The sequence below is a fragment of the Orbicella faveolata genome, unplaced genomic scaffold (genome assembly GCF_042242905.1).
Source record: "Orbicella faveolata isolate gen_17 unplaced genomic scaffold, um_ofav_v1 contig_1, whole genome shotgun sequence".
In the NCBI taxonomy this organism is placed as follows: domain Eukaryota; kingdom Metazoa; phylum Cnidaria; class Anthozoa; order Scleractinia; family Merulinidae; genus Orbicella; species Orbicella faveolata.
The window spans coordinates 27,935,467-27,957,471 of NW_028301536.1; the positions used below are offsets into that span (position 1 = coordinate 27,935,467).

Sequence of the window (22,005 nt, forward strand, 5' to 3'; positions counted from 1 at the left end):
GACGCCCTCTTAAATACCCCCGGCCCCATAACCACTCCCCTCCCCATGATCAAGAGATAAATTCTCCATCATTATTAGTTATTCTTTGGCGATCTCCCAGATCAGTTACGTTTGCAACTGCGACAACAGGCCGGCCATTTTCCGCGTCAGTTCTGAAAACGAATTTGGCTCGAAAAACAAAATAGTGAGTTAGATGTGGAGTGAAACTAGAGAGAGCTTCGGAATCGTGAGACGCGCGACTTCCGCGGTTTCCCATGCCCTGTTGTTATCTCGCGTGATTCCCGTTGACAGTTCCTTTCGTGACCAGCTGACAAGAACTTTGTGTCGTCTCGTGAATTGGTGTTACGTTTCATTAAAGTCATCATATTCATTCTGCCATCATCACGCGAGGTAGGTCAGTTCTGTATTGCGACCAGTACCAATGTATTAAGGGTGTTAAACGATGGTAGGCTTTTCTGTACCGTTTATCCTGTTTGGCCTTTTCATCGCCTTTGTCGACGTTCAAGGAGCAGATCATTATGAAGGAAGAACACGACTTTCTCGCAGATCAACTGACACGGAGTTGAAGAACAAACTCGATTCTATCGTTTCGATGCTTGGCAAGCTGAATGATAAAATTGATTCACAGGAGCAGCGGATTGCCGCCTTGAGTAGGCAAGTGGGAAACATTAACTGCAATGGACAACAGAGTAAAGGTAACAGAAAGAAACTGCGCTCGAAACTCATGGATACACAATAGCTCTATTTTATTTAAGAAAAGTTTGTTTGATCTCTGAGATGAAATTCGTTAGTTTATCTTCCATATCTGTTAATTAAAAACAAACAGAGAAGGGACTTGTCTTGGAAACAAAAACAATTCATTGAAGGTCAAATCAGGCAGTGCATCTGCTAAGTGCGATAAAAAGTAAATAGTAGTGTGTTGTTCTCCACTCGATATAAGATATGTTTTGAGACATTTTTGTCGTGTTTTGGGGATTCATTTCCTTTTCGGTGTCATGCTGTGGGAAATAGAGATCACAAGATGCCGAGATCTTTATGAGAATTTAATTTTACTAGCCTATATAACACCGCCACATATTCAGTCGATAAAGTGAGACTTTTTAACTTTTTGGTTGAATTCCTTTGTACCAACGGTGGAATTAAAACCCCCGAGCACCATACTTGTATCGAGCAGAAGTTTCAGTCGTGATGCATGTTTCCATCTTTTTCTCATCTGTAGTTCCTCGTGACTGTGCTGACGTCTACAAGTCCGGTCGTCATGGAAACGGTATTTACACCATTGATCCCGATGGCGAAGGTTCCATGGAAGTGTTTTGTGACCAGGTTAGCGTTGCAGTGAAGTCAGTGTGATATTTTCTGCCTCGCTTCTAAGCAGCATTTGAAATTCGCATAATGATCAGCCCCTAAGATCAATGGCACTATTGTCTTACAGCGCAGCACTTTTCTATAACACCCACCTCTAAAAACAGCTATTGCAATTCCGCTCTAGAGGATGGTCGTTGTGGACAGGGTCCTCTGCATTTTATGTACTTGTTCACTGACGCGTTGAAAAGAAATTCTCTTTACATTAGCGTTCGTGTTAAACGAGACAGAAGCAGTGGAAAGCCAGAATAAAAGAGCTTTACTATCACAGAACTTCTTCAGAATTTATCACTTCGTTTTTATCTATTTTTTGGTATTTCCTCAACAGACCACAGACGGTGGTGGCTGGACAGTGTTCCAGCGGAGACTGGACGGCTCGGTTGACTTTTACCGTGAATGGAAAGAATACAAAGAAGGGTTTGGTACGGCTGGAGGTGAATATTGGTTGGGACTGGACAATATAAACCGGCTGACCAATCAGGGACGAATGATGTTACGTGTGGACTTAAATGGAAAGATGCTACAGTCCGCGCATGCTCTCTACAGGGACTTTACAGTCTCTAATGAAAAGCTGAATTACACCCTTGGTATAGGTTCCTACACAGGTTAGTGTGGTTGGATCGATTGTTTCAGTTGCCAAAGATAAGCGTTGAAAACATATCTTTTTAATTCTGACAAACTTTCTCGTCTTCAGGGACAGCGGGCGACTCTCTGAGCTGGCATAATGACATGCAATTTACTACACGTGACAGAGACCACGACAACTCTGCTGACGGAAACTGCGCAGAATTCTACAAAGGGGCGTGGTGGTATAACGCATGCCTGTCGTCAAATCTCAATGGCGTCTATTACCGCAATCAGCAGACATCATACGCCGACGGGGTGAACTGGAAGACTTGGGGCGGACTTTACTACTCTGCATCTCGAGCTGAAATGAAGTTGCGACCAATGGGATTCAACGGAAGGTTGTGATCGAGAAAGTTATAATTAACGACGAGACTATCTCATTTTCTTTTTGCTTGTCGGTAAAGGTGGTTTGCAATGAGGTAAACCTTTTTCTAACGCTATGCGCTGATTTACATGTAAGTAATGATGTGGGATGATTAAAGAGGAAACATCCTTTGCAAAATTGTCAGAAATGTAGCAGTTCTCGTAAGCTACTATTGTCTTGTTATTGTATCAGCTGTTACTGTTTTAGGGCTAGGGGGCATTGTTTCTGTTGTTTGTTCTATTGTCCTCTCAAAGGGTATCAAGCCATTCATGTGAAACCTTACGAGAGCTGCTACCTGACCCAAAATTTTATGACATCATGTGCAATCCATCGGGTCGGTCATTAAAATTATTGTGCATCTGTGAACTTGATATGTTTACTAATAAACGACCTCATTATATATGAACAAAAGCTTCTCAAAACCCCTCAGTGATAAACCAGCCTTCAGTGAGCATAACAGGTGTAATTCTCTTCATTTGCGCAATTCAAGTCATACAGTCTTCTTACGATAGAACCCACTTTTATTTGCTATTCACTTACATAACTCACTAAAGGAAAAAGCTGCAATACCTAACTATACAATATTTTAGCGGTACTTGATTTTCATGTTCTACTGGCTTATGCCAACAACTGAGTTGCTTGGCTTTGTTTTCATGATATATAGCCCTCGAGAGCAACCTGCTTCATCTTTTCATTTCGGCGTAAAGTAAAATTCAGAAACAATATCCACTTTCATTCACAGCAACCCAACTATACAAACTCTCTTACTTTGGTGACTTTTAGTTACACAATGGTTACCCTGATCTTCTCCTTTCTGTAAGTAATTTTCTTCTTGCTCGTCTTCTAAAGGCAGTTGGAGTTGGATTTGACCGTATTGTAAGGTTGATGAAGCGGTTGGTTCTAATTAATTTAACGCGATCTGCTTTGTAAACTACTCAAAGAGTTTAAAACTATTCTTTACAAACAGGACATAACTACACATCTACACGTTATGCACGGTATCTAATATTGAAATTCTAATTAGACAACAAACGTGACGTCAAACTAAATTCTCTGATACCTTATTCACACCAGACACAAAACAATCGAATGTTCCTTTGACTGACTTGACTGAACAAAAGCTAACTTTCCTTCGCTGGACTGAGCGGGTTGGCGCATGGAGAGGAAAGCTATGGTAGTTCGGTTCTAATCAGTTTTCTAAACGAAAACTTTGCTGCTGGCGTTTGTTTTGGAGTTGGCCTAGGGGAAAAGCTGCACAAGATACTAAACTAGACATGTAATTAATTTAAACGAAGAATTGATGTCTGAACTGTACACGTGGTTTGATTTAAACCAGCAAAATTACCCCGGCTTTCGCAGCCTAGCACTGCACAATCCGTTAAGTGAGCATAGAGGATACTCGTGATCAGATTTTCCTTGATAACATCACGCCTGCATGTGTAATCGTTTTGCACGATATAACGTAGGTTACATAAAACGGCTCTGAAATATTAATCTGACTTAACAGTAAAAAGCTAGGTACACTCCGCCACAAAACTCATTTGCCAAGACGGGACTGTACATCTAATGCGAAATCAATAGGAGTTCTCGTAAGGGGGTATAATGAACAGTTTAGACTGAAAAGTACAGTAATTCTTCAAAGTAAAATTATTGTCCACTGTAGAGAAGGAAAGGGCAAGGACAAGCTGATATACATATTTTTAAAATGTAATATTTTCAATTTCCACTGAGCACAAAACGTCTTTGAAACACGAAATTACCTAGACATTACGACAATGTATTTTGTAAACGTACAAAGGCTTATCCCTTTCCTTATGAAGACAAATATTTTACACTGAAGTTACTGACGCCCCAGTCGAGCAAACAGCACTTGACCACAGGTTGGCAGATTTGAAAACGCTCATGCAGACACAGGAAAGGGAGCTGAAGTCTTACATACACCTTATTTAGTGGTTTTAAAAATATTACACAAGGATATTTTATGATTGTCGTCGTAATTTCTGAGCCTCACGGGGATGGAGAAATTGTGAGAAATGATTAAGCTGTTCGCAACTCGAAGACAATCTCTCAAACCATCTAAATGGGCATTTCATTATTTCACTAAAGTTTTCTAATTTTTTAGCGTCACAACTGGGCATTACGGTGTACACAATGAATATGGAATACTGTGACGTGTTCCCTAGATTATATGAGGTCAAATGACTTAGTAGCGAGTTTATAAGTGGAACTAATGCAGTCGAGAACTCGGCATTTTTGTCGATAAGGTATCAGCTAGCAATGTTAAAAAGTAATGATATAATGATATAGCAACGAGATTTTTTCTCGGATTAGAGTGACTGCTGTCCTCATGTTACAAGACGTTTTGGTACCTGTAAGGAATTATAAAAATAACAGGTTGGGAAAATACAAAACATAATAACGGACGGATGGATGGGTCGATCGTTAGTTCGATCGATAGAAATGCCAGGCAGCCAGCCAGTCTGACAACCAGCCATCTAGCCTGCCAGCCAGCCAGTCAGGCGGTCGGTCGGTCGGTCGGTCTGTGAGACAGAGTCAAGCAGTCAGCCAGTCAGCCAGTCAGTCAGTCAGTCAGTCAGTCAGTCACTCAGGCAGGCAGGCAGGCAGGTAGGCAGGCAAGCAGGCAGGCAGGCAGTCAGTCAGTCAGTCAGGCAGTATGTCAGTCATTCATTCATTCATTCATTCATTCATTCATTCATTCATTCAGTCAGTCAGTCAGTCAGTCAGGCAGTATGTCAGTCATTCAGTCAATCAGTCAGTCAATCAGTCAGTCAGTCAGTTTATTGTAAACAGACCAATACCTCCCTTTGGAGAGTAAGGCGTAATAAAGATATACTCTACTCTACTATACTATACTATTCATTCATTCATTCATTCATTCATTCATTCATTCATTCATTCATTCATTCATTCATTCATTCAGTCAGTCAGTCAGTCAGTCAGTCAGTCAGTCAGTCAGTCAGTCAGTCAGTCAGGCAAGAGTAACTGCAAATACACGCCCATTTCGACGTTTATCCTGTAACTCTTTTTGCACTACTCCACATACTGACCATTCTATGTTGTCTGGGTGTAGGGTGGGCAGAAACGGGCGAGAATCAATACTTCAACTTACCTTCGTCTGATGCCTTCTTTCTCCTCGATCTTGCTCATCACTTCTTTGTCAGGCATTAGGATTGTGCGGAAACGCTTGAGAAACAAATTTGGTAACAAATACGTTAGTTTGTTGATTTGATCTGATGACGCAGAGAACTACAAATAATGATAACGATGTTCTTGTTATTAATTCGGCCTGGCATGGTCATTTAAACAGTTATCTTAATGTCTCGTTTTAATTTGAAGAATAGAGTAAGTTGAAAGATGACTACAGTTTCATTCCACACTCAGAGATGTCGATTTGGGACTGAAAGCAATCTAACCCACCGCTCATCACTCAGTGGTGCAATACTTCTGCATATCACTCATGTAAGTCCTATGAGAAAATTGTTGAATGGTTTTGTTCCAGTTTTCTCGTTTTAAAGACATCCTATCAATCCGATGCTTCAACGGATTTAAAATCCTACAAATCCGTTTTTTTTCCTTTTCCACTGCCATATTAACACGGCAGGGAAAGTTAGGGACTCATTACTCTCCTATAAATTCTCTCAACATTTTCTGCGTTGTTTCTCAAAGAAGCGAACGCCTTAACGACTGCGATAGCAAAGATTAGCTTCAGTCACATTTAATCATTGTGTGAATGGACAGATATAGTCCCCAAGCATGTCACGAAACTGATGGACATTTAAAGCTTACCTCATAAACAGTAAGGCTTGAGTCGAGTTTTAGATATCGATGGAGGGCATATCCTGGAACACAGAGGATGGCTGATATACACAGCATCCATCCCAGAAACTCGGCCCAACCTGGATATTTGACATCATTATAGGATATGCCTGTCCAGTCCACGCAGAACCAGATGAAAATCACCTGCAGTTGTCATAATGGAAAATACTGTTATTCTTTCCTAAGTTTGAAAAAGAACTGAGACCAAGGGGTGATAATGTTTCTCAAAAAATTAGCTGACCTACAAGAATTTTAATTTAGAAAGATCAGTGATAATTCGTTAGATATGAAACAAGCGGCCGTGCGACAATCTTTGGACTTTTTTAAAAATGAAACCGTGGATATTATTCGCCAATTGACGAACGGAAAGAAATCTGGGGCGAGTATTGTCTCGCGGTGGCTTGTGGGATCGTTACTGAGGACGACATCGCTCTTCGTCTTTTTTATGTCCTCAGTGACGGTCCAACAAGCCAATGAAAGATGAGCTCTTCTCGTTTCTAAAGTGACAATTTAGTTCAAGACCGAGGTTGGTAAATCTTTTACAGTCGTCTAGCAGGTTAAGGTCTCGTTCGTTAACAGGATAGCCTCAAAGCGAGTCTTGGTGCCCATCCTTTCATATGAAAATGAAATTCCGTTCACATGCAAATTAAACTCATTTTCATATGAATGGTTGTGTACCAGGCCTCGCTTTGATAGAGAGGCTTAAGGCAACTCGGAAATGGGCTATGAATCGGGCAAATCACTCCATCAACTTAGAACAGCTATGCAATAGCACCCATATAATCAAGAAAGAGCTCTCAATCTGTCAAAAACCTGTGATGGATTGGCATCCTTAATCCAACTACTTAACTCTTTCGGAAACTCCTTTCATTAGCTATACTGACAGTTATCAATATCATGCTTACGCCAATAATAACGGGTGAAATGTATTTCCAACACAGGCGGAAGTACAAATTGGGACGGTGGCCGATCATGTTCTCAATATCTGTGCAGAACTTTTCGGTTCCTGTAAATTAAAATAAATGTGTTTAAATGGAAACTTTATATCTAACCTCGTAAGTTTCATTTCACGGAAATAAAAGGAAAAGAGTACTCAAAGGATTTGGAGGGGAATACTGGGATGGGAGCGACGCAATTGCCGGCAGAAACTACAAATTGCCTAGAAATTGCCTCAATTCCACGCCAGATTATATTGTAATACAAATGGTACAAGGTAACCATGGAATGGCTATTATTAAATTAATGGCTAAAAAAATTATAAAAATTATTAAAATGGATGACGAAATAAATGAATAAATTAATCAAAGGAAATAAAAAAGGGGAAAAAAAAAAAAAAGAAACAACAACGACAAGTAAGAAATGTTTCATTGAATCTCATACCATTTGGCTCCTCCCAAAAATTGTCTCTACTCGTGATATCTTTTTCTATGCACAAGATATTGCATTGTTTGGTGATAGACACGTTGCCCAACAATCATGAACCCCTGGTACACAGCTTTTATAAATTAATAAATTTCAGTGTCTGGTTTCTCACCGTAGAACCATCCGATCCCCACGGCCTCCAGGAAGGCTATCAACACAAGAGATATTCCTCCTGCTTGGTAATCAAACATCTGAAACACGTACATTCCACCCTGGCGAGGAGAGAAATAGACTATCAAGAAATCTTAAAATTTGTCACTTGGTATAGGGCCCTATAAAAACCCAATAAAACAGAATTACTGGATTTTGTCGATTCAGCTCGTTGACATTCCGTGATTGGTATGTTACAAGTCTCGGTGCATTTGAATAGGTAGCAATATGACAAAGATGTTTCGAGTTTCTGAGCGTTTCCTAACTACCAGGTTTAGTTATCTGTGCAACTGGATGCTTCTCTGGCGAACATCTACCACGCAGTAACGGATCCTGGTATGACAGGAAATGGGGGCCTCCCGCTTTTTGAGTGAAGGTGTAAAGCCGAAGGGTTCCCATAGTGCTATTCATGAAGTCTTTCAATCTGGGTGAGCACCTTTTTACTCCAGGCGCCCACCTTGTATGCAAGTCTGGATCGGGCATGCACTCCACAAAGTTGAAATGGCTAAATGTTTCGATACTAGTATTTATTACTTCAGTCAGCTACATTTTATCCCCCACCCATCCCCCGTGACTCACCTGAGTCACGTGAGCAAGTCCAAGGAAGTAGCACACGATACAGAAACCCAGTGTAATGACGGATTTGTATCGACGGAAGCCTGGTCTCCAGTCTGCTAGCACTGTAGTGACCGTCTCCACCCCCACAAACTGTATAAAGATAAATAAACAGCAAATAAATATGATTAAAGAAGATATAGAAAAACATTTTAAAAGAAAAATAAACGCTACAACATGACGTTTCGTCGTCATCTTGTCGCCATTATCAAACGCAGATTAAAAAGAAAGGTTCAGTTCAGATATATACTAGCTTATGTGTTAAGGAGTCAAGAAAAATGTGAGGAACGATGTCAGCTAATTAAAAACTTTGCCCGAATAGAGTCCGCTTGTGTGTTTAAGTTTGTTTTCTTTTTGCCTTGATTAGCAGCATCTCGTAAATCAAGCATCCCAGCTTCCTTCTGCACTTCTTTAAGATGTTGAATTGTTCGTACATATTCAGCTGGTCTTGGTTGTGATTTTCTCGAAGGTGTTTTCCGACGGCTCATTACTTATGCTAATTAACGCGTTGGAACAGGTGTCGGCGTGTGTATAAACGAATAAATAACTTGAAACAAACACTGTTACATAAAAATGTTGACCTGACTGTCCAGTCCAAGATTGAACAACATGAAGAAGAAAATAAAAGCCCAGAATGGTGAAGCAGGCATTTGCTTGATTCCTTCAGGGTAGGCTATGAACGCCAAGCCGGGCCCTGCAAACGGATAGTTTGTTTATTAAACGGAGATTATATCACGACTACTTATTCATAATGACAATACTAATCAATCGGATTAACGGCCATAGGCTAAATACGGTACTACTAAATTATCTTATCACCTGACACACAGGATGACAAGATGACTTATTCTAGGATTTTTAAAACGTAAGTAAGAGTACCTCTTACATGGATGATCACGTTGGATGAACCAATAACTCTCCTAGCAAAGCTCAGCTCAGTTCAAACCCTTTTCTACACTCCACGAAATATTGGAGCATAGGATCAGAGCTTGCTACGAGCAGATTGACTGGAAAGTATCTGAATCAAAAAAATTAGTTCAAACAAAGTGTAACTTTGAAGGTCGTAGTCATTATTTTCGAATGCACAATTCTATGCTGGTGCAATAGACGCTTAATACATTCACGCATTAATGTTGTTCTATTCGACATAAAAGGGAGTTTAAGCAACCGCGATGTTCACGCTCCGGACAATGGCAACTAAAATTAGGTGTGTCTATGACTGTCAGAGCTAAGTATGTAGCACAGCGATCAATCCATAAACGAAATTTTGTGGTTGAGTTTCACGTTCCACAGAACTTGGTCATTCTAAGTAGTTGTTTTGCAGAGGACAGCTAAAAAATGGACCAAGATGTTTAGCGCACGTGCAAAGTCATTGTTCTGTTCACGAGACCTTTTGTTTAGCGACTGCTCCGTCATCGTTGCTGTTGTAGTTTGCTTAAACTCGCTTAAGTCGAAAGCGTGGCTGCCCTCGCAGGTGTTTCTAGTCAGCCTTACCTCCTTTCACAACGTCGGGCACCGGGACTCCAAGTATGTGGCTCATGTAACCCATCATAGTAAATATGACAAAACCAGCGAAGATACTCGTGCCACAGTTGATAAGGGAAACAATTAGCGTATCCCTATGGAGTGAACAACGATTTATAGCTTTAAAAGATTGCACTTGATAATAAGGGCCAGTACAAGCATGACGCGAACAGAGAAGATCTCAAACAACAGCGTTGGACGATGCAGAGTCAGGAGTCCACGGCTATGAAGTGCTGAAGCGAAAACCGAACGTGGCTGAATCACATTGTGAGGAGACCTGAGTCAAAGAGGAAAGGGAAGAGCCAAAAACACCAAGCTCCTTCTGCAGAAGCTTAAGTAAGTTAGAACGGGAATGCCATGGCAGAACGAGGTAACAGGGTTTTAATTTGTAAAGATACATGAACTGTTTGATGCACAAGGGTTATTGAACGACTGATAGTGCGAAAGGACAACAGCAGCCAGCTAGCAGTATTCTGTGACGTACTCGAATATAAATATTAGTTTACTCACTTTTCACAATTGTTGCGAAATTTGTTGTAGCTTCCATAGGTGATAAGCCCGCCAAACCCAACACTGAGCGAGAAGAAAATCTGACCCGCGGCCTGCACCCACACCTGCGACAAGCAAACATGTATCTGGTCACAATAGACTAAAATACGAGCTTCAAATAAGCAGTACATGAATAAGGTCTGAATAGGGTCAAATACAACAACAACAGCAACAACGACTTTATTCATTAACTGGTACATTACAGTTTAATAAAAATATGTATAAATAGAAGACCATAAAAATGTATGGCTTGAGTCTGGAGACTGAGGTAACTCCAAAGTTTTGTAGTCAGTCACCAGTTATTGTAATGTTTCTATAGATATTTAAGAGAATACTGAAGGAGAACAGGAATAGAATACGAAAATTTATTAGTCATATTACCTGAGGGTTCTTTAATTTTGAAAAGTCTGGTTTGAGATAGAAGATAACCCCCTCTCCTGCTCCTTCCAACGTGGCACCCCGAATCAACAGGATAAACAAAACCAGATAAGGAAAGGTAGCTGTGAAATACACGACCTGAAAGGAAGAACATAAAGACGAGCTCCAACATTTTAAACATATAGGTAAATACAGTTCTATTACAGCGACGTGAAGAAATGAAAAAGTTGCGATCAACATCTTGCCATGTAATTTGAAGAAGGAAAATAAAAAGGTGAAAAAGTACGCTACCTTGCCCGCAGATTTAATTCCTTTCCACACGCAGAAGTAAACGATGATCCAGCCCAGCAGGAGACACATGGCGAGTTCAAAGCGCACTTCACCTGCTGCCCCAATACCAGGGGATATTTCAAGAACCTTTTTGCTGAAACAGACAAAAAGCTGAAGATTTAACGAGCTTCGACATCTTAAATGTATCTTAATACTAAAAGGAATCGAACTTTGGTAGAAGTGGCAAAAAGTCCCTGTATGAACTATCAGAGCCTGGAACATTTGCTGTAGTCCCGAGTCTCTGAATGTTGAAAAACAAAACCGTTATTGCTCCCTAGCATTACCAAATGTCCTAGCGCGGTACAGTTCTTATTTAGCGCTCAGTATAAAGATAAAGATGTGTTCTGTGTTGTATGTGTGTGTACCGACCTAAATTTGCAGTAATACATATGTAGATCTGGCTGCCTCCCCTTTTTAACTCTCTAGTTATTTAAGGTGATTCCCCAGTAAAAGAACCCGCCATAGATTTCCGATGAAACTCGGTATGGTGTTGTTACAGGACAAGGAGATATTAAAAAAAAAAGCGTAATATAAAGAGGGGGTCACCGAGTTTGTTTTCACGCCGCAATGCTGACAAATACAGTTATTTAGGTGACTTTTGGTCATCTCAATGCGCAACAAATAAGTTCGATTATTTTTCAATGCCGTGTTATATGACGCAGAGTTTGACTTTCTTTGATTGTTTATTCATCTACGTCCCAGAAAAAATGTCTTCAATTACCCTGCATTTTTTTATCCTTTAAAGGAAACATAATTTGGACATACACTGTTGGGCCCGTTTTGTCTCCCTCTGTAGTATTTATTTTATTTGCCAAAAAAGGTAGCCATAGATTTCTGCTAATTTTTTTCTCAGTTATTGACGATATTGTTCTCATTGAAATTATGAAATAAAAAGTGGGGGTCACCGTGCTCGCTTAAGAGAAAAGGAGCATTTATTTCGCTGTCGAGCTTACGTTTTGTACGCGCACGCGCTAATGACGCGAAAATCCTGCGGATTAGAGATGCGCAATGCAATACTAAGGAATCACTAAGGAATACTAAGGTAGCCAGGCCCCTAACTCTATTAATATATAACCTTGTAAAAATATTTCTATTAGTACGAGGGGAAATAAAGTTCGTTGTTGTTGTTAGTGAGGAGATCTGTGGACGTAGATAATCTCTTGAACTTGATCCTTGTCAGTCGATGAGCAGTTTGGCACATTAAATAAATCTGAATGGCTAAACTATTATACACTTCCAGCCGTTACTGTTTGTAAATGGAGGTCGTCCACAAAATGGCGACGTTTTCTCACTTCTCACTTTAGGTGGCTCAAAACAGTTTCTAGCACTTTCTAAGACTGAAATTTTGATGTTCTATTTCAAAAACGATGCACGAGTTTTTGAAATAGCTTCTCAATCGTGCCTAAGGAGTAAAAGAAAATGGAAATATTTACGAATTTTTCACGTTGTCGGCAAGTTTCTTGTTATAAAAAATTGTATTGTTATTCTCACTTTAGGTGGCTCAAAACAGTTTCTAACACTTTCCAAGACTAAGATTTTAACCACTCGTTATCAGTTCATGCTACAATCATGGAATCAAAAAACTGCCCAATCATTGCTGAACTCGTTGTTGTCACGTTCATGACACATTAGGTTACCATAGCAGCAGTATGACCTGCTAAAAAGCCCGGGAAGTACTCCCTTATATGGGCTATATAGGTATGTGCGGCCCCAAAGGGTAGGGTTTTTCAGCTGTTTTGGTCATAAATAGGGTATCGATTTTGGCCATTTTGGTAATAAATAGGGTATGGGGTAAGGCTTTTGCCATCTAGTCTTGATATGGGTATGTTCTTTTAAAAAGAAGCTACGTTTTCATCATTATCGATAAGACCATCGACAAAAACCCTTCATAAATTATGTTTAACATTGGTCTGAACAGGGAACTAATTATAAGGCAGGTCTGAAACAGGGTATTGATTTAAGGGTCAGGTAATAAATAGGGTGTCGAATTTTTGGTCAAGTCATAAATAGGGCAGATTTTGGTCATAAACAGGGTAAGGGTTCTGGGAAGCGGGACGCACACCGAATCCAATTTTTCTGGGAGTGCCCCCTCCCCCGCGCTAAAAAGTCCCTTGGAAAGTACTGGAAACTAGTTTTGAAAATTGAATGCAAATGCGGAGAACTAGTGGGAATCTCAAACTCATGATTTAATTGCTAAATAAGCAAAATTGGGAGAACCATTCAGGTTAGCAGATTTCCAACTGATCAAGCTGGATGTTTTAGGTAAAATCGGGGTTTTTCAGCCGGGACTCAAAAAACACTCGAAGAATAACCCAAGCTGATTTTAATACATGTTTTACAACAACATAAAAGGGTTCCAAAGGCGAAGTTTCAAGGAATTTGGAGTTATGGCACATGTCGAAAAATATCTCTGAATTTTATTTGTAAATTAGGAATTCGACCTAGCAACTGAAAGGGACTTTTTTAAAAATTGTGTGTTTATTCTCAATTGGCGCTCAGTCAAGCTGTAACCTGTTTTGGATACCTGAATACTTTGTCTTTCAAGAAAAAGGATCGATAAGTTTTGGTTTTCCTTTACACGCGAACGCAAATTAAGTTTAGATTACTAATTTTAAGCCTTTGACATGGGCCATTTTGGCGACCGTTGAGGCGAAAATCGTTTTTCTCGGTTTTCTCGAATTTAAAGCGCTTCGAGCTCCAAAAAACTATATCACGTTTCATATTTACCTAATGGCTATTTGTGGACGAAAAGAGAGAATAATCAATTTTTCGACTTCTGCCGTGCTATGTTTGCTAATTAAAAAAATTCACTCTTAACTTACTTGAAATATTCTTCTTCCGGAGATATCCATTTACAGTCGTCTTTAGAAACATTTACCCCCAGGGCCACACAGTCGGGAGGAGACTTACGGTCTGTTCTGAAATGCAATATAAAGTGCATTTGATTTTGGTTCAATTGTTCGACATTCATTGAAATCGATTTTCGACTGTTTTACTGTAATTATGTAACGTATCACCATTTTTGAAGGGCTACAGTACCAACATTATATTTAACAATTATTCCACGAGCGGCGCGTTGGATATGAGTTGGCTCTAATCATCTCATATCTATCTCATGGAATGACATGGGTAGTGGTGACTTAGCGTTGTTTGATCGAAGTTCAGAGTGCTTCAGCGCGAAGGAAAGAGATACCACGAGTGCAGGTATTCATGGGTTTTTCTTCAATAGCTGTAAAACATCGCGAACTTCGATCAAAAGAAAAGCAAACCAGGTAAACTACGACATGCCGTGGTACCGTTCTGAGTTTTTTTGCGTGTGATTGCACACTTCTGCCGGAAGTGTAGGAAGTGTGATTGCACACTACTTTTCTTGAAACAGCCGTATGTACATAAAAGAGATTATGTGGGTTGAGTTTGCTGTTGTGTTGTTGGTTCTCGCCTGGCTCCGAAGGTTTTTCTCCGGGTTCTCCGGTTTTCCTCTCTCCACAAAAACCAAACTTCTCCAAATTGCGAAGATAGAGGACCTGCATGAAAGCGACCTAAGGTTGATGTGGCTTCTTCTCTAAATATTCTAATTTACGTGCATAACGTACTGACATAACGGTGAGTTCCACGATTTATCACAACTTTCCCACGGTAGATGCTTCTGGAATGATGCAAACAGGTAGTAAAATGTCCATGCCATGATAACATTGTAGTAAACACTGCAGAGGAAGGTAATAATCACCATTCCAAGACCAATACCTGATAAAAGAAACACATCAATCAAAACGGCATTCCATACACCTTACAAGTTATCACTTGACAATCAGTTACTACTATTTTTTTCGCTCTACATTCCGTCTATTTATTATTCTTTATAAAATAACTGAGTTTCTACGCGCGCTCTGATTGGTTGATAGGTGTGTTTAAATGAGAGTATCCGAGACGTAGTCGATTCTCCGAACCCTCCTCGTGTTTAGATAAAGCTATGCAAAAACGGAAAAAGTGCTCTATTGCTTAAATAGTATTATCATTCTAGTATGGCATTCATTTAGCGCTCACTGTTCTGTGTCATTTTTTTTTGTACTAAATTTAGGTACTTTTGTTAACCTAGCTTATACCTTGTAGTTTGTTCTGCAGTGTCTAGGATAGCCACGTCAAGAATAAGCGTCGTCACTTCTGAATGCATTGCGTGCCGTTTACCTTAAGGCTAGTTTACACTAGCGCAAAAGCATTAAAAGCATTAAGCATAACGGTTGCTTGGGTGTGTGTGTGTGTGTGTACTGACCTAAACGTGTATAAATATATTAAAAATTTATAAAAAACGTTCACTGGCTATATAAAGTTAAAACTTTCAGAGCTTTCGGCTGTCGGACTACAGCCTTCGATGGATAAAAAATGGAAAAGATAACAACTACAAATATATACAAAAATAGGTGGGAATTCTTTTCTTTATAGTCCCACTTATTTTTGTATATATTTGTAGTTGCTATCTTTTCCATTTTTTATCCATCGAAGGCTGTAGTCCGACAGCCGAAAGCTCTGAAAGTTTTAACTTTATATAGCCAGTGAACGTTTTTTATAAATTTTTAATATGTTTTGTCCTGGCTACGGTTCTTCTATTTTTAATTGTATGAATATGTTTGTAAAACTGGCTGCCTGCCTGCCTTTATTTCAGGTAGCAAGACCGCCTCTCTCTTTTTTAAATAAGTTATACATAAATATCTGTATTTGGACCGAATGGTGGAAATAACTAAAGCTTGTAGTTCTTGTTGTAATCAGGTAGTCAGCATGAACGCAAAGTGCAATTTTGGACTTCATCATTCTTTCAAGATCTCATAAGGATTGAATTTTAAAAAGTACCGTTAACATCTCATTTTAACTATCTAAATTGAGCGCTGTGTATAGCTATCTCACCTCCCAGGGCAGGACAGTACGCTGCCCAGGCACCGACCACACCCTGTTGCACATACTGACCAAGTGCGACTTCAAGGTAGAAGATGGGGATTCCACAGAACACCAGGCAGATCACATAAGGGATCAGAAAAGAAGCTGTAAGGGAAAGGCAAAGTAACATCGAAAAAGTTAAAAAATGTTTCATTCTGGTAATGTTTTGCATAGCTTGAGGAGTCGATAATGAAATGATTCGCCAGAGGCGTCAGAACAAAACAAAACGAAACAAAACAAACAAACAAACAAACAAACAAACAAACAAAACAAACAAACAAACACAAAAACGAATGTCAGTTACCACATTGCAGGATGTTACAAATTACCCCACCCCGCCCATTTGACTCGAAAACGTGCTCGAGTATCAGTCTATGAAAATTGTTTGCTCCTCGGAACCCACAGTTTCCCTCGAGCTTTGCTCTTGGAAACTGCTCCCTTTTCGTAACAGGTAAAGTCCACGGCCAAGTATCCCTACATCATGATTTTCGCGCCAAATACTCTTTTACATCAGGTAACTCTTCAGTTGAGGAAACCTTTTCTAAGTATAGTATTTATACTTATTTAGCCTTTAATTATACTGGATTTTTCTTTTCCTGTGTTAAAGTAATTCCGTAGAAGTTTTAGAAGTATCGCTAGTTGCTCAAAATATTCACTCGCTATTCGTTTTAACGAGTTCGAATTTAGTTCGGATGACAGCTGATCATGCCCAAAATCTCTCGGAATGCCATACTCGAAATTTATCATCTGATATTGTACTTTTTTTTTCGGGCAATTTTCGTCAGTGAGTATTTTAAGTCATTTGAAGGAAGTACTATATTTGAGTGTGCAAATGATAAATTATCTTCAAATCTATTTCTGTCGTAGTTAGTCATAGTTTGTTGCTAAATGAAATAAACTAATAGTTATGACATTTCACGATATTTGAACTTGACTTAAAAGAAAACAAAGAAATATCAAGGAAAACAAGGGGGCTATTGAAATCGCCCATTGAACCCCTCTTCCATTCTGTCACTTTAGAAAAACAATAGCCAAACCCAATGCAGATTGAACAGCTCGTCGCTGCCGGCTTTTCTCAGAGCAATCATTTTCAAATGACAAATTCCTTTGTTTTATCCAAAAGTGGCATAAGCAAAGAAATGAATGGTTCTTTGTAAAGATAAATTGTAAAGAGACGTTGTTTAGTACAAAGATTTAAATAACAAAAGGCGCTGTCTTAATTTTGAATTGACACACTATTGCACAACACAACTTGCACTGAACCGTGACTTAATCAAATTATTCGCAAGAGTTAAAATATTCTCCCGTTCAAACACTGGCGAAAAATAATATTGTGAGATCAAAATGGCAGCTTATTCAACATGACAATAGAAATACGTCGTTCTGCTTTGTTTGTTCTAAGTCCAACATGCCTTGTAAGTTATGAGACTGGATTTTCAATAATTCCACCGGCGTTAAAAATAAACACGACTATTTTAAAATTGTTTGAGGCGACACCCGTTTTAAAAAGCACCAAGTAGGTGATAAAAGTTTTCTGTTAATGTCATAGAGTTAAAAACCTCTAGTAGCGAAGTTTGCGCAACAAAGTGCGCAATCGAACTGCAGAGCTTTGCGAAGTCTTTTTCACAGCGAGCATTAATAAAATTATGAAAGGTTTCCACTTTGGTCTAGTGGATTAACGGCAGGTCTGTGAATAATGCATCATACACGACTTTGAGCAGTGATTCCGCCACCACAGATTTATGCGGTGCCGGTCTTATTTGAAGTAGTATGCAAATTAGAAGTCGCCTGCGGTTCACGTCGTATTTGTATTTTCTGCAATAAGCCTAATGCTTTTGTCACATAGTCTTTGATCCTACAGGGAGAAGACAGAATCTTTTGAAAATAACGAGCATGTTTTTCACGCTACCTGTTTATTTTCTCCCAAGACGGGAGACAAAACCGTTCAAATGATTGGATTGGATGTCCAACAGGCATATATCAAATCTAGTCACGCTAACATTCCAGCGCGCAGATTAAATCTGCGTTGTATACGAAAAATAAGAAGTGGATTGTCCATAAACTCTTCCTGTTGAAGTAACAACTCAGTTTTTTCCCGACTACACCACTGAGAAATAGTAATTTCAAAGTCTAAAAAGTTGCCAAGTAGCTGTGAAGTACCCTTTTTTTTATGCAAACTTGAACTTGTTGTCTCTGGTATTACGTGATCTAATTTTCAAGACAAGACATTCATTTACCTCCACCGTTACTAAAGCAAAGATAAGGGAATCGCCAGACATTTCCCAAGCCGACAGCGTATCCAATGCAGGAGAGGAGAAAGTCAAGTTTACGGCCCCATTTCTCACGTTCTTCTACTTCCACCTCGGGTTTGCCGGTAGGCACAAAGCTTGCCTTACTTTCCCTAACTTCTGAATCGGCAAGTCCAGCTCGACTGTCATAGCCGACCGGGTACAATTCGACGCCTTTTGTCGCCATCCTGAACCCTTCTGATGTTCGATTTGCCGCTGTCTTCGACGCTACAAAGCGTTGTTCGTTTTGGTGGGCTGATATTGTGGCTGACTGAGTTCCAATCTCTCGTGTTCAGAAAACTGCATAGTAATTTGAGCGCCAAACAAAAGGCCGCATAGTAGAGTCATTATCAGTCACATTCCATTCATATTATTACGAAATGCGAGTCTCCCTTAGTGAAAATGGCTTAGTTCTTGTTACTTCACATCGCTTTTTAAGTGCGTTTTATTAGAACTGCTGTAGCTATGTTTATTACAAAATTTCATTTTCTATCAATGAAAATATTTGGAAATTTCATGGTGTAATATTTACACAAAGACTGACCAATTCAAAACTCCCTCGAGCACCCTCTTTCACCGGGTATTTGAACTTTGAAGGTCTGGTTGTTCAAGTTCCCGTGTCCTAAGCCAAAATTAGTTGATTAATTGGACTCTAGGGACATTATGGCGCCATAAGTCACTTTGCCCTGTTTTCCAGAGTGCAAGAAAAAAAAAAAATAAAAAAAATGAATAAAGATATAACACCACCCACTCGAACATGGCCTGGGTCGAACTTCTGGCTGACTGTCTCTGGAAGTATTGTTTCTGTAATTTGTATTACTAAAATACAAAATTGCTTTGAATTTCACAAGCAAAGCTACGCATTTACCTTCAAACAGCTCTCAAAGCTTTAGTTTTATTTTGAGCGACATGTTTTATTTTGTATTATCACAAGTAACTGTCAACTTTATTGTCAATTTTCACTCGTAAATTTGTGCGGTCGGGAATCTTTATGCGATATAAGGCGAGATTGCTGTCATCATTTTGTTAGAGAACGGGACTTTGGGCGCGATGCCCAACGAGTTTGCCAAACAGAAAGGTCTTTGAAGTCCCTTGGTCGGGACGAAACGAGCTGTGTAAGACTAGCCACGAACAATGTACTATCACAAGTCAACTTAATTGTCATGGTTTATTTTATTATTTATTTTGTTCTTGTATTTACTGCTACATTTTATTTACAGAAAAACAGATACAAACACCAGACAATTACTTTGGTTTTGGTTGTCCTTCGGTTTGAGATTGGATAAGCAGTTTAATTGATAAGTCATTGGTTTGGTTTGGGTTTTACGACGCTCAGTTGAGAAAATTGCTGTAGACACAGTAAAGTAATTAAGATTTGTTAAAGGAAAACAAAAAGCGACATGATATCAAAAGAGCCTGAGATTGACTCTTGACGAATCTTCGCGCTTCTCCATCATGAGTCCAATATCCTGAGAAAACCAACGTGGCAAATATCCGTGAAATTCCCGGGCGGATGTTGATATCTCTATTTGATCGATAACTTGTAGGTCTTATAGCAGTCGGACCTTAAGTAAAACAACATCGACCGGATACAGCCATTCTCAGTCAAAACTCACTAAAACTGAAAGGTTACAAAGGTCTCTTTTCCCTTCTAGAGCATATTTTTATTAAGGTAACAATCCAATGGCTTGCAGTTCATAAGAGACATAAGAGTTACAACTGATTAGACCATTCCCACGCGGTTTGTCAGTGGTTTGTTGCTGCAGGGTCGGACTTGCCCCTCACCAACTTACAGTTGGACACGTGTTAAAAGCGTGCCTGTCTGTGTGACTTTGGTTTTTGAGGTGATCTTTGACTTTTACGACCTCCCCGGAAGAGATTTTTCCTTCTCTCTTTCTTCGTAATGGCTATTGTTGTCGGGAAATTCTGTTGCGATTTCATGTAATTCTTGAAGTAAGCAAAAGCAGAACGAGTTTCTTTAGTGCAGGCAATCTCAAGTCATTTTTTACGGAGAAAATCGACTCACGAGAGTAGCGTGACTCTGGTTGGCGGCGATATAAAAAGGGCTTTGTTTATCATCAAACCATTTGGATATTTGATGTCACTAATACAAACTGAGACGCGCTTTCACACTTCCGTGTTTGCTTTGCCCGCGCAACTTTCATACCCTAATATCACCCATCTTTCTAGGATCATACGTTAAGAAGGAAGTTATGAACATTACAAATATGTTTTAACGTTACAGGTTTATTTCTTTATCTGGTGAATGCCAGATTTGGAGAGATGTCAGACAAGCTTATTCAGACAGTGCAGTATGAGACCTGTACGGTGTGAAATTACATTACTGGGACGTTACGCAAACCCAGTCGCAACCTCGTCAAACATAAACGGCACGAAACAATCTCTATATATTTTTACGCACGCAATTAAACAGGTCGTCGACCCAGGGAAAAAAAAACACCTGTATGATTGACGTTTTACGGTTTCTTGTACGATTGTGATTTTGTATAAGCAAAGCACGCGTCATTTCGCTTTTCGATCAAACCGTTATAAGATATCATTTTCTCGCCGCCTAATAATCAGACGCGAAATGTTTAGCAGGGCTTCTTACTCCAGTCTAAAGGGCATTTCCTCCGGAAACTTAACTAAAGGGTCAACTATTAGATGGACTTGATATTAAATTATGGCGATGAGCCTGATATATTTAAATTAAAACACTATTTTTTTTGGCGTGTTGTGTCACTTTTTACTCCATGTCTGTTTTGACAAACTATGGGGAAAACTTGAGAGATGTCAAACACTCCTTTTCCGTGACAGCTTTATACTTCGCTTTTGGCGTTGACACAATCCTGAGGCATTTGCACTGAGAAGTGTGAGACTGACAAACTGAGCAGAAAATTCGCTGACAACTTCTTGAGTGTTTGTACAGGAATACGAATACAGAAATACGAATAAGAGATCATCGTGGGCGGAAATATAATAACGCATCTGCAGATAGAAAATGGAGGAAGAATAGTCGGCATATCTGAGCTAAACTCAAACAAAATGGCAGCCGATCTCCAAATTATGTTTATAAAGTGCATGTTAGTGTGTAAAGCGCACTTTTGGTGAAGTTTAAATATACCCCTTTAAGGGATGAAAATGAATACAGATTTTCAATGCAGACAAAAGAGAACCATGGCATACCTCCACCGTTACTGAAACATAGGTAAGGAAAACGCCACACATTGCCAAGCCCGACAGCATAACCAACGCACGACAGAATGAAATCCAATTTGCTTCCCCAAACCTCTCGGACAACTTCGTTCTCCTTCTCTGCCACTGCAGGGTTTTCATGTTGAGCTACCTCGCCTCTGGTGAGCGTGATATCACTTGGGGTGCCGACAGGATATAGCTCTAAGTTGGTTTTTTTGTCTTCCATGGCAATTTGTGGGTAGTTTCCTTCCGAAGCGAGAGGCTTTTTTTTTTAATTTTGACCCAGTGCGTCGTTGTTTTGGATGTCTGCTATGTTACCCACAGAGGACTCAGAGGTCAACAACAGGACCAATGGTAAATCTGAGAAATGCCGGGCAAAAATTAAGTGCGTCGTTGTTTTGGATGTCTGATATGTTACCCACAGAGGACTCAGAG

General features: G+C 39.6%; 2 protein-coding genes across 3 annotated transcripts; one reads left to right on the forward strand and one right to left on the reverse strand.

Annotated features, from left to right (window-relative positions):
• Positions 1–356: 356 nt before the first annotated feature.
• Positions 357–2,764, forward strand: LOC110040953 (microfibril-associated glycoprotein 4-like). Its single transcript, XM_020746217.2, has 4 exons — positions 357–695; positions 1,220–1,323; positions 1,691–1,967; positions 2,057–2,764. The coding sequence occupies exons 1-4, from the start codon at positions 443–445 to the stop codon at positions 2,332–2,334; spliced, it is 912 nt and encodes a 303-aa protein (XP_020601876.1). The 5' UTR covers positions 357–442; the 3' UTR covers positions 2,335–2,764.
• An 89-nt stretch (positions 2,765–2,853) lies between these two features.
• On the reverse strand, positions 2,854–21,912 carry LOC110040950 (sodium- and chloride-dependent GABA transporter 2-like). Of its 2 annotated transcripts, none has more exons than XM_020746214.2 (15): positions 21,562–21,912; positions 16,058–16,192; positions 14,752–14,902; positions 13,981–14,076; positions 11,120–11,252; positions 10,832–10,966; positions 10,412–10,515; positions 9,872–9,996; positions 8,959–9,071; positions 8,342–8,470; positions 7,725–7,824; positions 7,096–7,196; positions 6,161–6,334; positions 5,484–5,557; positions 2,854–4,722 (listed from the first exon to the last, which is right to left on the reverse strand). In XM_020746214.2, the coding sequence occupies exons 1-15, from the start codon at positions 21,794–21,796 to the stop codon at positions 4,704–4,706; spliced, it is 1,824 nt and encodes a 607-aa protein (XP_020601873.2). In that variant the 5' UTR covers positions 21,797–21,912; the 3' UTR covers positions 2,854–4,703. The 2 variants fall into 2 exon arrangements, with proteins under 2 accessions (XP_020601873.2, XP_020601872.2); XM_020746213.2 differs by lacking the exon at positions 21,562–21,912 and adding an exon at positions 18,325–18,685.
• Positions 21,913–22,005: the final 93 nt, after the last annotated feature.